This window comes from Agelaius tricolor, unplaced genomic scaffold (assembly GCF_023055355.1).
Source record: "Agelaius tricolor isolate 1412-34295 unplaced genomic scaffold, bAgeTri1.0.p SCAF_5, whole genome shotgun sequence".
Lineage (NCBI taxonomy): Eukaryota > Metazoa > Chordata > Aves > Passeriformes > Icteridae > Agelaius > Agelaius tricolor.
The window spans coordinates 30,286,658-30,298,940 of NW_027269265.1; the positions used below are offsets into that span (position 1 = coordinate 30,286,658).

At 41.4% G+C, this 12,283-nt stretch overlaps 1 protein-coding gene across 4 annotated transcripts in view; it reads right to left on the bottom strand.

Moving 5' to 3' along the window:
• Positions 1-207: 207 nt before the first annotated feature.
• The window catches only part of LOC139590011 (ciliary microtubule associated protein 1A-like), a 108,954-nt gene continuing 96,878 nt past the window's right edge, over positions 208-12,283 (bottom strand). For 2 of the 4 annotated variants that reach the window (XM_071427001.1, XM_071427002.1), the window contains 9 exons: positions 5,216-5,329; positions 4,894-5,006; positions 4,199-4,489; positions 2,102-2,287; positions 1,786-1,986; positions 1,458-1,559; positions 984-1,105; positions 422-559; positions 208-321 (listed from right to left, as the gene is read on the bottom strand). In XM_071427001.1, coding sequence (XP_071283102.1) covers positions 226-321; positions 422-559; positions 984-1,105; positions 1,458-1,559; positions 1,786-1,986; positions 2,102-2,207 — 765 coding nt within the window. In that variant the 5' untranslated portion in view covers positions 2,208-2,287; positions 4,199-4,489; positions 4,894-5,006; positions 5,216-5,329 and the 3' untranslated portion in view covers positions 208-225. The other 2 variants (XM_071427003.1, XM_071427000.1) reach the window with 2 other exon arrangements.

A 12,283-nucleotide genomic window follows, 5' to 3' on the forward strand; every position in this document is an offset into this window, starting at 1 on the left:
GAAAGCTTTCACAGTGTTTTGCTCTGGTTAGGTGAAATGGTGGTGTTGGAGATATCAGCGTGGCTCACACTGTTACCTCACTGCTCTCCCCTCACCCTCATCCTGCCATGTTTTGACTGAGGCATAGACATGAGACAGTGAAACCAGTGGTCTACCTCAACGCACACTTTACCCCACCCTGCTGCAAAGGAGGAACAGAAAAAAGATCTCTTCAGGTGTCCGTCTTTAATCAACATGCGTTGCAGGTATTAAAGAAGCTTTGTAGATAGAATGTCGCAGTCCAAAACTGTAAGCAGGATCCCGGGCCTTGATCAGTGCAACCTGGAAGGGGAAGAAAAGAAGTGAAGATAGTGCCTCATTCTCTAGTTATCCTCAAGTTAAGGTTGTGCAGCATAACTTAAGGGTACACAGGCTGTCTTACCTTTCCTGTGTTGTAGTCTGCAGGACCTGGAAACCGATCCTTGCCAGCCAGTTTGGTTTTTAGTCCCATTGAGAATTTGGGAGCCCTGGTTTTGTAGACATCCAGATCCACCTTGGCAAATGCCGCAGGACCTGGCGTCTGCAAGAGAAGCAATGAGGTTGGTGGGTACAAGAGGCAGTGTGGATTCTTGCTGGGTGTCCATGAGTACTGTGCTGCTTTAGGTGGCTGGCCAGAGGAGTAGTGTGGGAGGCCTGGAGCCTTGGAAATGAGGGCTCCTTGGGAAGAGAGGTAGATTTCCCAGAGGATGAGGGGAGATTATTGCCATTAATGCCAGTGAGCTGTACTGTGCCAAAGCTGCAGGTGTGGAAAAATGGGGGGGGGGGTTCAGGTGTCAGTGTTACTGGTAATAGCAGAGCCAGAGGCCCTGTGGCTTCTTGTGCTTTGCTGCAGGTGCAGGGAAGCGTGTGTTATGTGGGGATACGGCAGGCTCTGGGGCCCTTGTGCCCTAAGCAGAGCAGCTGCACTTCTGCTGCTGCTGTTAGAGAACAGAAGCACAGCTCACCTTTGCCACATCTTGAAAGCAGCTTTGGTATTGACTCTTCCCCTTCATAGAGTAGCATGGTTGAGCATGAGTGTATGCTGTGTTGGGTCCTAGAATCCTAGGTAAGGTGTAGGTGCCAGGACCTGGAAATGGAATAGGAAGACAGCATAGGTCAGTCCTGTGGGAAAGGGTGCAATGCCTGGGTGGAAGAGAGTCAGCGTGCCAAGCTGGCTGTGAGGAGCAGGAAGGGTATCCTGCCCCTCATGCCAGTGCCTGTGGCTTTTGTTGCATGTGGTGTGCCTTGGCTGTTTGAAACCAGAGGTGCCGGTTCTTCTGTGAGATGGGAGAAGTTGGTGCTGTGGAACGGCAAAAAGCTTGTTGAGCAGACACTGCGTCTTGCTGCCCAGGCTTTTTGCTAGGCCTGTTGAAGAAGCTGCAGATGCTCCCTGGAGGACACACAGGCTGTAAGAGTGTCTGTTTCCCCAAGTTCCATACCTGGTGTTCGGAACCTTTTAAAGTCATTGGGCCGGAACACCATGTGATTGGACGGTGCAGTATAGAAGACGTGTTTGTTGGCAAGTTCTGTGAGGTAATCACCTGGGAGAGAAAGAGACAAGAAAAGAAGTGAAGCTGGGAACCTAACTGCAAGCCACAGAGAAGTCAGGAGGAGGTGGAGGAGGTGCTCAGTCTTGCTTTTTTTCTGTCTGGAACTCTCTGAAGCCCATTCAGGGCGTGAGCAGAGGGCTCTGTGCCCCAGTGGTACAGGGCAACAGTAAGGCCTGATTGTCTGGCCTGGATGAAGGGCTGCAGAAATGCTACTCACTGGGTCCAGGGGTGACCTCAATCTTGCTCTTGCTACGTCCCATCATAAGTGCTGATGGTGGCATATATTTCCCAGTCTTGGTGATGGATGGATGGATGAAGTACCGAGGACCTGGTGAGCAGCTGTCTGTGGAGGGAGCTTTGGTCCCACGAAATGAGTATGCAGGGGCTCTGTCTTTCGTGGGATCATGAGCCATATGACCTGGGAAGAAAAGCCTGTGAAAGGGCCTGTGCCTGCTCTTAGAGTGGTGAAAGGAGGTTCCTAAGTGGAAGCAAGCGCTGTGCTGTGCTATCATGTCCCCTGATAGTTGGTTTACCTGTTGTCCCAGGGAGCCAGTACTTGGGACCTGGGGTGCTGAATTCTGCAAGGATTGGGCCCCGTCGGGGATGAGGTCTCCAGGTGCCGACCCAGGGTCCCTCCATGCTGGTGGCCAGAGAAACGAATGGAAAAACTGGAGAGCTACCAAAGGGCTTCTCTGACACAGTGCTGGTACAAAGCTTTCCTGTAGCCCAGAGCAGGAGGAAAGCAAACTAGCATCACGAGAGAAAGTGCAGAAAAGTGAAGAGCAACAAGGACTAGCAGATGGAAGAGAAGGAGGAATGGGGAGAAGCGGCAAGTTAGAAGCAAAAGTTGCAGCAAGAGCTCCCTGCTGTGCCCTCAGGCAGTGATTGTTTGCCAGGCCAGCAGCAGTGGAGAAGCGCAGCGCTGGCCTGGCTGGGTGGTAGCCTCCAGTGCGTCTGCACGCAAACTTGGTCAGTTGGAGTGTGGTGTTGACTGGGTGATGTGCAGGGAGGGACGCCAGCCCCTCGGTGACATCATAATCCATTGCTAGGTGGATCCATCATCATTGACATACATCACCAGGTGACATCCCAAAGTCACCCAGTGATTGGCAAAGCCCACTGTGATGTTGAGACCCTTAAGCTGTTGGTGCTGCAGCGCTGCCCTATTGCCTGCAGGGCTCCTCTGGGGCTGGGCATGGGCCTGCCATGGAACTGGCTCAGTCTGGTGTGGGGCAGCCCCAGTTTGTCCTCACAAAGAGCTGCTTTTGTCCCCATTTCCCAGAGACCCAGCACAACCCTTTCTAGTCCAGTGGTGCCTGAGCACAGAGCATTTGTCCAATGGGTTGTGTCTGCCTGAACTGCTTGCTGTAGAGCTGGGATAGCTGACAGAGTCTTTTGCCTCAACGCATCTTTGAGAGCTGCCCACTCTAATTCTCAACCCACAGGGTTGAGATTCTAGGGTAGAATCCTTTTGACAACTTCTTAGCCAGAGGGGAAAAAAACAACCTCCCCAAGAACCAGAAGAATTAAACAGGCTTTGTCTCAAAGTTCTCCCTTGTCTTGCTTTGGCTTTTCCATTAACTGCTGGTCTGGCAGGAAAGGAGTGAGAAAGCAGCTGATGTGGCTTAGCTTCTGTCCAGGCTCAATAATTGAGCTTCTAATCTTATTCAACTATAATGTAAGAATGCCCTTCTTTGGGGGTGAAAAAATGTTGTGAGTTAGCTGTAACTACCACTTACTCTACCTGCAGTCATTTACAATGGGAAATCCCCTGAAATGAGCTGGGATGTTGATAGTGTCCAATGCCCAGCTTGTGCTTTGTATCTTTTGATACTTTTCCAAGGTCTCTGTGCTCTGAGCTTACTATTAGAGGGGAGGGAGAGAGCAAAGCTATCAATAATATCAGTTGTTCTGGCCTCTCCATTTGAGGGTCCCCAGTTTCTGCATCACTCCTCAGATGCTACTGATGTCTTCAAGCAGTTTTCTCTCTTTAATACCCACTTCTCCAGGTTATTTTGGGAGTTCATGGTCAACAGGATTTTCCTAAAGCAATGTTGATGCCTCAGGAACATATGAATTCCTTCAAGGTTTCCCTGGAAGGGTTGGACAAAGTTTCATTATTCTGATTTTGCCAGTAGTGTGTGAATCTCAATACCTGCACTATGAGTTCTCCTGCTAGGTTTTTCCTTCCCCAGATTTCCTGACTCTTTGTCAGTAATAACAGTCATTACCCATGCTTTGTTTAGTGACCCTTAAAGCTTTTCAGTCTCCAGGTTTTTATGGTTTGAGATCCTTATGGCTTTTCTTCCATTTTTCTTCCATTGCTGTGCTACATGGGCTGTGGTTAATATAGCATCAGTTAGGAAATACATTCTGAAGCATATGAATTGTGATTTGAATGGAGATGCTGTGGGTGAGGTAAAACAGTGGAGTGGCAAACCAGTTTAGAAGACATAAGAATCCTTTAACACAAGCTGATTTGTGTAGTGAAGGGCACTTAAACTTCAAAGGCACACACAGATGGAATTTTCTCCCACTGGTCAAGTACTCATGCAGTATAACCAGCAGTTTTCATAGCACTTGCAGTCTTTGATATACTAACAAAATTGTATATGAGCTCGTTCTCTTACCTTAGGTGAAGCAGATATTGAGAAGACTGGCAGGAGTTAATACATTATCAGTGTAGCTGGCTAATCACATTTCTTGTTGGATTATTTAGAAATGCCAGCATTAGTTGATGAGTTCCAGTTCTTGTGTTCTTGGTATCATTAACCTGAATCTTCTGCATCCATTTTTTCCTCCTGCTTTCCTCTGTGTCCTGCATCAGTGCAAAGCTATCAAATAAGTTTGGTTTAGATGATGCTTTGGATCCCTCTGACGGCTGCTCCTCCAGACTTGGGGCATAGTTTTCACTCTGGAGACTTAAAAAAAAGCCATTCCAGTAAACAGCCTTCTTGGGTGATGGTATTTTAACTGTGAAGCCTACTGATAACAGCTACAGATAAAAGATTTTCAGTGGGTTGGAGGTGTTAAAGTTGGAGCCCAATGAGAACAGCTCCCCAGAAGCATCCCACAGAAGGAGGCATTTGCCCTGGAGCATACTGATAGCAATCCCATGAACCATCCCTTGTGGAGAACATTCAAAAAATGAAGAGGACAGCCCTCAGCCCAAAGGCTGTTTCCCAGAGCTGCCATCACTAGGCTCCAGAGCCTAGAATGAATGAAAGCTAGACATTTATTCACATAGTCTGTGAATAGCAATAGGCAATGATTTGCAAAACAGGATAATTTACTGGCATTGAAACTGGCAGTGGGCGTAACATACCTGGCACATTTTTAATATACTTAGCATATTTTATTTCAAACTTCTTAAAAGGATATGCTATAACTGATCTGTTTTTAGTGAGAGCATGAAGTAATGTTGCTGGAAGTTGTAGCCTGTATCAACACAAAAGGATGACAGAATTAAAAGAGACCTATTAAAATGATTAAACACTTCAGTAGTAATTACTGTGTATGATATATTATTTACAAATAACTGGATACCTATACATTTTCACTGCGTGTTACAAGATCTTTGTACAGTGCTCTTTAGGAAGTGACACAGTTGGCTTAATTAAAAAAAATAGCATAACAGATTTTTTTACCTGTATGTTTCAGAGATAATTTCAGCGATGTGGAGAATCCCTGCTGTACCTGCAGCTCCTGGCAGCCAAATATCGAATTGTATGAGCTGAAGTTTATGCCACACATGATGCTTTCTTTAGACAAATAAAAGGGAAAAAATGCTAAAAATGTCAGCAATTAAGTTTGATCTGGTTTCAACTTTTGATTTTGAAAGAGATGGAGGTTTAAATATCTATAAATTGAGGGCTTTCATGTCTGTGCAGTTTCCATTTTGATTCAATTAAGGACAGAATTTGAGTCTTTACCTCTCATCAGCAAGGTCATCTTAACAATTAATTAAAATGCTTAGATAAATTTGTCTGGTTTTCTTTTTTTCTGTTCTACTCCATGGTAGACATTTATCAGTAGTGCTCCAATGCCAAGAAATACTACTCAAAAGTTTAATTACATGGAAGTGGCAAGAAGTACCCACCATGAGCATTCTTTTGGTTCAGAGAACACAGACTAGAGTTATAAGATCCTGCTGTACCTCTCTTTTTAAGAAGAATGTTAAGCATTTTCATTGACATCGATTCCACTAATGTGTTTTGTGTCAACTGTGTAAATGCACTTAGAGGTCCTGAGGCTGTCTCTATAAGCCCTTCAAAACTGTAGAACTGCTGCTTCAATCTAAGGACTCATATGTGGAATGCCTGCTGTATGACAGATGCTTTTTGACATCAAAATGAAAAATAAAAGAGAAACATAAGCCCCAAATAATTAATTACTTTTTTTTTTCCTTAGAATATTAGATGATAACTATATGTTCATAGGAGAAATTAATTTGATCTAGCAATTAAATAAATGCCATATATTTAATAAATCCAAACCAAACCTTTAAAACAAAAATTTGAGATTGCACAGGCATCAAAATCTGTGATATCACATAACTTATGGTTTATACAATCAGGAACTGGCTTGTACAGCTCTAATCCTCCAAGAGAGCTCATGGTAAATGAGGGATAACTATGAAAACCAGCATGGGATGGGAGAATGTGTTGTATAGCAGGGCTGTGTTTCTGTGTTTCTAGCCACCCTGTACAGGTGGCTAGCCCAGAGAAAGGTGGAACTCTGGCCCCTTCCTCTCAACCCTTTATTGGGTTGAACTGAGTTGCTCTCTCAGGGAAGAAATGCATGCCAAGTACAGCTTGGCTCCAGTTTACCCCAGAGTAAGGGGATAATCCAAGGACAGATTAGGAGTCCACTGTGCAGCATCTTCATCTGGGCTTCTAGCTAGTTTATACCAAGGAAACCATTACACTAATTTTACTTCAGTTAACATTTTAACTTTAATTCTTCTGTTACCTTAGTGGGAATTTTTTTTTTATTTTCATGTAAAATAGCATAGGCTTGAAATTAAGTCTGTGATAGGTAATTTGGGATTTTTTAATAATCATAGATTTATTGATGAACTTTTCAAATAAAAAGCAGAAAAAGAATAATATCTTATAAAGTAAAGAATATTATCTAAGGGAAAAAAATTAGTTTGCAAGGAGAATATTACCTCCTATTTTTGGAATTTCTGTAAGATTCCTGTCTCGGCTGTATTTCAAGAATCTGTCTATAGGTTGCATTCCTGAGCCTATCAGCCTTACAAATCGGTTAATAAAAGTCAATCAGTGATTGTTTAACTTGCCTGCTACTGCCTGAAGCAGAATTACAAAAGCTAAATGTGTTCAAAACTCCACCAGGAGTTTCTGTCATCTTAAAACTCCAAGTGTATGACCTCATGGCAACTAAAAAATAAATATTCCACAACAGCTTGAAGAAACTTGCAGTTACTATGCATTCATGTCAACAAAATAAGAAATCATGCTTGAGGAATAGCAATGTTTTCACTTTCTGCTCTTAGAATGATTCATTTAGAAATGGAAACTAATGGCAAAAGGATGATGAATATGAAACAACTGACAAGTAGAAACTAACAAATGCAATTAATTAGAAAATAGTAATTTGATTGCTAACTGAGGAGGTTTATAAGCAACATAGAATTGCCATGTGCATTAATCAGGTTCGCTGCAGTAGCAATTAACTCTTCAATACTAAGACTCCTCACATATTCTGAATATCCTGACTGATTTACCATGAATTTCTACATAGTCCTGATTTTGAACTTTCATTAGTGTTCATTCTTCTGTATATTCAGCTAGGGTATATTTTGTTTCATGAAGATGACTTTCAAATGCACTAATTTGTTAATGCAAATTGTTTTTCTTTCATGAAGTCACACACAATTTTCGTTAAATGTAAGGAGAAACACTCTAAGTAATTGCTATAGAAACAAATCTGCAATCAGCTTTCATTAATTTTTAAGTGAATTGGGGGTGTGATTCTTATAATGAAACAGTATTATATCTTCTTAATCCATTGCTCTAATTTGTAACTTTGACCTGAGAATTAGTGAGAATATTTTACTCATGTAATGGGAATTGGAGTTAGCAAACAAAGTGATTTTTTTTAGTTCAATCAGGAATTTTAGTTCAATTATTTTAGCAATAGTATTTTCATATGCATTTTCTTTTGAAAATAATAGCACTTCTTCTCACCAACACATGTTCTAGAATCTTTAAGATTATATAAATATAGCTTTAAGATGTAAAAATTTGGAAGAAATTCTGTATCTTGGTTGCATAACCAGAAACCTATGCGCTGTTTTCCTCAAAATCCAACAAAATTAGATGCTGACCTTAAAACTACATCACATGCTGTTCCTATTTTTCAAAGCTCATGATGGATCATGGTCTTGGGTTTAAAGGACATACATGTGAGAACATCTCAGGTTTTAGAAGAGGCATGGATCTGAACTCAGAGAAATGCTGAAGAAGTCTGTGTTGCTTTTAATGAGCATGGATTATTTAAATCTATTTAAATTTAAAAAGTTAGAGTTTAATATTAGAAAAGTGAGACTTGAATACCCACACTGCTGTGAAATTCTGCAAAATGAGGAGTCAGACTTGGGCTCTCATCATCATTTTCCCATTGACAGGCAAAGTGATTTCCAGTCAATGTAGATTTATTTATACACATGGTTTAATTTCAGAATGCATAGTTCAATGCAAAAGGAGATTGGAACATCAATCGATTTTAGTGCAGGTTTTTTTTGTTTATTTGTTTTTGTTTGGTGGGTTTTTTTAATATTTGGCTTGTTATGAGTAGGATTTTTGAAAAAAATTCTTGCAGTAAGCATCTCAGTAAGCAAAGCTCATGAAGGCTATCAAGAAATAGCCTTATACTTTGGTAGAAATAGAATATTTTCATTTCATATGGCAATCAGCCTAACTCCTCTGAAGGCCTCAGAATCAGTTCTGCTAGTTTTTCTCTTTCCTCTGGTTCATTTCTCCGGAACTTCAAGGGAGTATAACCCAAATTGGTGCTACTGGTTCATTTTCCTCTCAAGCTTTTAAAGGAAAATGTTGAGATAGGTCAGGCCATGTGCAGTCTTGTTTTATACAGTTACCAGACTTGTACCATTAGAAAATGTGGTGCATTTATTTTAAAGCATCCTTTCCACTGCAGTTGTGTGGAACAATGATCTGCTGAATTTAATTCACAGATCAAAGAGGGAGGAAATTAACCAACACAGTAAATTGATTATTTCATGGGTGACATAACCAAGGCAATGATTTATCTTAATAAAGAGCAACATCCCTCTAGTCCTTAACTGAATTCCAGCCAATGCAATAATACTCAGTTGTTAATGACTTTGATGTTGATGTGGAAAAGTGAATGACTGTATAATCACTGAAATGAGACCTCATCACAGTTGGAAATGTTTAAGCCAAATCATTTTGGACTGTGAAAAGAGCCCTGAGTGGTATAGATTGGCTGGGTCCCAGATTTTCTGCCTTAACTAAACAGGCCCTGAAAACTTTATCATACTGCCATGCCTCAGGCTGGTCTGCAATTCTGACAGCCCCACAGAATTGCAGTTTAATGTATATGTGTGGACTCACTGCAGAAAAAGAATTCAGGATGTGCAAAACGCCATGGAGGTACGTGAAACCCACCTCACGCAGGTAACGAACTCAAACTTTGACTCCCAAGCAAGTGCAACGGCCAAAACTGGCAGAGCGGGGCAACCACGACATGCTGGTGACACTGAACAGGCCACGGGCTCGGGCTGGGGCAGCTCGGGCGCTGAACCCTGGGGAGTGTGGGCGGCGGCTCCCGGCGGAGGCACGGCCCGGCACAGGGGCTGCCCGCGGGCCGGGCCGCGCTCGGGAGCGCTCCGGGCAGCGCACGGCGCTGGATCCGCCCCGGGCGGCCGGGAGCGCCTGCCACACAGCACCCGCAATAAATACCTGTCTATCAGCAGCTGTCTTTGGGAGAGGGAACAGAAGAAAGGAAACAGGAGTCAAATAGGAAAAATTGTACTGAGAGCTTATGTTTATATCCCACATCACTAAATATGGCTCAGGAGGCTGAAATGCAGCATTAGTCATTTGTAGCAGCCTTCACCTCCCCCTTTACCCTTCCCTACGAACTCTTACAATAACAAACCGGGCTAAAATTAGATCTGCTTTATAGTACATTAATTGGATCATCATTGTCTCGGCACTGATTGAAGCTCTCACATCAGTAGGAGGGATACCCTTTACATCTAGCTTCCCTGATGCTGATGCTCAGCTCTTGGATCCAAGAGGGAAGTCAGGTCATTTTTTTTCTGCTCAGGTTTCCTTCACAACCACTCAATTCCCAGAGAAGGATTCCTAGCATTGACATTACCCCCGTCCATGCCTTGTTAACTTTTCTTTTTTTTAAAAAAAAGGACAGGAAGAACACTTTGCATCCTCCTAGCCTGGCTTTGCCCCATGCACACTGTGAGAAATCAAGAGGAGATGAGGGAGGAAGATGATGGCAATTTACAAAGTATGCAAGTCCAGCTTTTCTAACCTCAGCAGAGATGCAGAGGCAGCTGCAGGTAGGTTTGGAGGAATTTCAAGAACTCACCCTATTTGAATACCACACAGCCTCCAGGCTCCAGAAACATGATACTCTGATGCTGATCATTTAAGGGAAAAAAGGGCTAAGGATTATTAAACCGCTCATCCAGGCCTGCAGCTGGGGGTGACTCAGAGTGCAGAGTTGGAAAAATGCCCATGTGGCAAGATTAGAAACTCATTTGTGTAGTTTATGTGGCCTTGCCAGGAGCCTCCGTTTTTTCCAAACCTTCAGTTTATTAACTTTAAAAGCACTCCTTTCCTGTTGGGGAGCTGGCATGGCTGCAGCCCGGCAGCTCTTTCTCCTTTTGCATTAACAACACTTAAAGGCTTTCTTTCCTTTTCAAAATCGACTGTGTGAGATCATCTGGAATTTTCAAATGTGCTCACTCTTTCTTTTCATTTCTTTCTTTGTCCCAGGGTTCAATTTAAATCCAAGTGCTTTTAAACTAACTGTATTCATCCAGCCAGCACTTTCAGGAGTATATGTTATGAAAGCAGGAAAAGAAAAGGCCTTCTTGTCATCAAAACCATAATAATTATGTGTCAAATGTAATTACTGCTCTGTGGGTAATACATCTAATACTCGGTGACAGAGTAAGCAGCCTGCAGAAGTAGAAAGTAACTGGTGGCAGGATCAAATTTGATATAAAATTAACCATCACGCTTAAATACTCTATCTCATAAAGTTCTAACAAAAATGCAAAGGCAAGAAAAAAAGGGTTTTTTCTTCATCTAAAATTGTTAATGTGCAAAAGCTCAGTTCTCTCCACCTCCATACAATGAATCACAGCTCTTTTAAAATAAGAAACACTGCTATAAATGTGTACATTACAAGGATCACACTCTTGTGAAGGAGCTCATCTAACAGGAAGGAATTAAGTGTGGGAGTTCTCTGCTCTTAACCCATTATGTTTCCTCATTATTACCTTCACACTGCACGCTTGATTCACTCCCTAAGAAACAGGCTTTCCACATTTCCCTACCTTCTTTAAAATACACCAACTAATGAGCAGCTGGTGAAACTGACATGTGCCTGTGAATTTGAAGACTACTGAAATGTGTAGTCATATTCTGAAGGAGCAAAAAAGTGCTATGTCAGGAAACAGTATTCTAAATATGACAGCATGTGTGAGAAACTTGTCCAGTTTAAAAAATACATGTCCTCTCCTCCCAACACTCTTCTAAGTAGACTTAAGAAAATCTAATGTATTCAAAAAACACTTCAAAATGTAATGATTTGCTAATGTGAGTCTAGATCCTGAAAATAATCTTCAATCTTCAAACTGTGTTTAGCAGTTATATTATGAGTAAAATTAATTAATCTAATTGTTACCTAAAGGCATAAGTTTTTTGTAGGATTGGTGTTTTTGATTGGAGCTAACATTATATATGCATGTTTCTTTACTAATTTGTGTAGGACTACATAATAGTAAAGTTAAGAAAAATAAGAATACATGAAGTGGCTCTACATTCTAGTCCTCAGTTTTACATGCTCCCGCATGATAATCAGAAAAACAGGATTTCTCTACATTTTCATTTCAGCTTTATTAACATGCTTTGATTTTCTTTACATTTGCTTTGTCTTTCTATTTCAGGAGTATTATGTTTCCTAGCAGGAGTACTTAATGAAATAATAACATTAGAGATCTTTGAAAAGTTTTCAACATGTCTTTACATCAGAATTAATTTTTTCAATCTAAAGTTTCTTCAAAATTTGGTAACTTGAAATATTCATCAAGTAACTATTAATGGTTCATTATATAATGAAAATCCATGCATATAATTTATTACATTGGAAGCCTGATTATAGAGATCACAGTCATCCAATTAAACAACAGTGTTTAGACACAGAATTAAAATCATGTTTTTAAAAATGCAGCACTTAAAAAGGTACTCCCAAAGAAGGAACTGACCAATATTTGGTGATTTTTACATTGCAGACTTGGGGAAAAGAAACCCTGGATAATGCTTTTAAAGATTCAGTATGAGATATTTATTCTTTTCTCTCTGGGCCTATTCACCTTTTTCCACATATCAGAAACAAAGCCCAGAGGGGTTTTTTTCTGGTTTGTGAACACTCCAAATGTTCTAGTAAAAACTATTTTT